Source organism: Bison bison, unplaced genomic scaffold (assembly GCF_000754665.1).
Source record: "Bison bison bison isolate TAMUID 2011002044 unplaced genomic scaffold, Bison_UMD1.0 scf7180017863683, whole genome shotgun sequence".
Classification (NCBI taxonomy): Eukaryota; Metazoa; Chordata; class Mammalia; order Artiodactyla; family Bovidae; genus Bison; species Bison bison.
In genome coordinates, this window is record NW_011494255.1 from 4149 (window position 1) to 5302 (window position 1154).

Below are 1154 nucleotides of genomic sequence, written 5' to 3' on the forward strand. Positions count from 1 at the left end.
GTGGAGGTTCCTCGGAATATCTGGGGCAGAAAGACACGGGCTTGCTGCAGAGGGAGGAGTGGGATGGAAACTGACCAGCACCCCAGGAGGGAAACCAGGAAGGGGGGGTGGGTGTCCTTCACGGCCACTCCCCACCTCAGCTCCCAGGGCGCAGACCCACAGACGAGTAGGCTGGCCTTCTCTCTACACACATACACACACACACACACACACCACCGCCCTCAGGGACCCCATCACCCCTCCACACTCACAGGAGACGTTGAGAAGGACGGTTCTCTCTAGGGTCACCTGCTGGAATGTCACCCGACAGGTAAGGTTGGTGCCGTGGTCCTGGGGCCTCGGGGTGAGGGTGAGCTCCGAGGAGTGGAGGGTGTCTGGCTTCATGGCATCAAGGGCGTCCCCCGCCCAGGAGAACAGGAGAGGGTGTGGCTCATCACAGGCTAGTGACAGTGTGCAGGTCAGCTTTGTGGGGCGGCCGGACTCCAGAGGCTCCAGAAAATGGATGTCGGGTTTCCCTGGAGAAAGGGAGATGAGGAGACAGAGGGAGATGCCTGGACGCAGGGGTGTGGGGACCCAGAGGGTCAGGGTCACAACTCCTTCCCAGTTCTGGGTCTCTCCTGAACCCTCAAACCCCAAGACCTGGAGCAGGGAGGGCTCCTATACCCTGTTCCTGTTCTAATAGAGGAGTCTCCATGGGCCAGGGTCCTCTCCTGGGCCCCCTGTCATACCTGTCACCTGCAAATTCAGCTTCTTATCTCTGTAACTGTATCTCATATCACGTCCTCTCTCCACTCGGAAGTAGTAGACTCCTGAGTCGCTCAGCCTGGCCTGTCTGATGCTCAGGGAGCAGTCATTGTTGCTGGGGTCCCCGAGGAGGCTGAATCGGCCCCGGGTCTCTGGCTTCACTCGTTTCCTTGGGTCGTTTGTGGCCACAGTATTATTGGTGTGCTGGTCTTTTTCCCGGAACCAGTAGATGAAAAGTTCGCCAGAGGAATACCAGGGATACCCCGAATTCCAGGGGTAGGAGAAGGAGCAGGTCACGCGGACGTCCATGCACGCCTTCACTGCCACTGATTCCTGCACTTCGAGCCCGTACCCTGCCATTTCCTGCAGGGACCCTGGGGAACACAGAGGCTCAGCGGCAGCTCCAGCCC

The 1154-nt window shown here is 59.3% G+C and overlaps 1 protein-coding gene across 1 annotated transcript in view; it reads right to left on the reverse strand.

Annotated features, from left to right (window-relative positions):
- The window catches only part of LOC104983918, a 25050-nt gene that overhangs the window by 2394 nt on the left and 21502 nt on the right, over positions 1–1154 (reverse strand). The window contains exons 5-6 of the mRNA XM_010833466.1: positions 729–1118; positions 252–515 (exon numbers count right to left, since the gene is read on the reverse strand). Coding sequence (XP_010831768.1) covers positions 252–515; positions 729–1118 — 654 coding nt within the window. The remainder of the gene's footprint in view (positions 1–251; positions 516–728; positions 1119–1154) is intronic.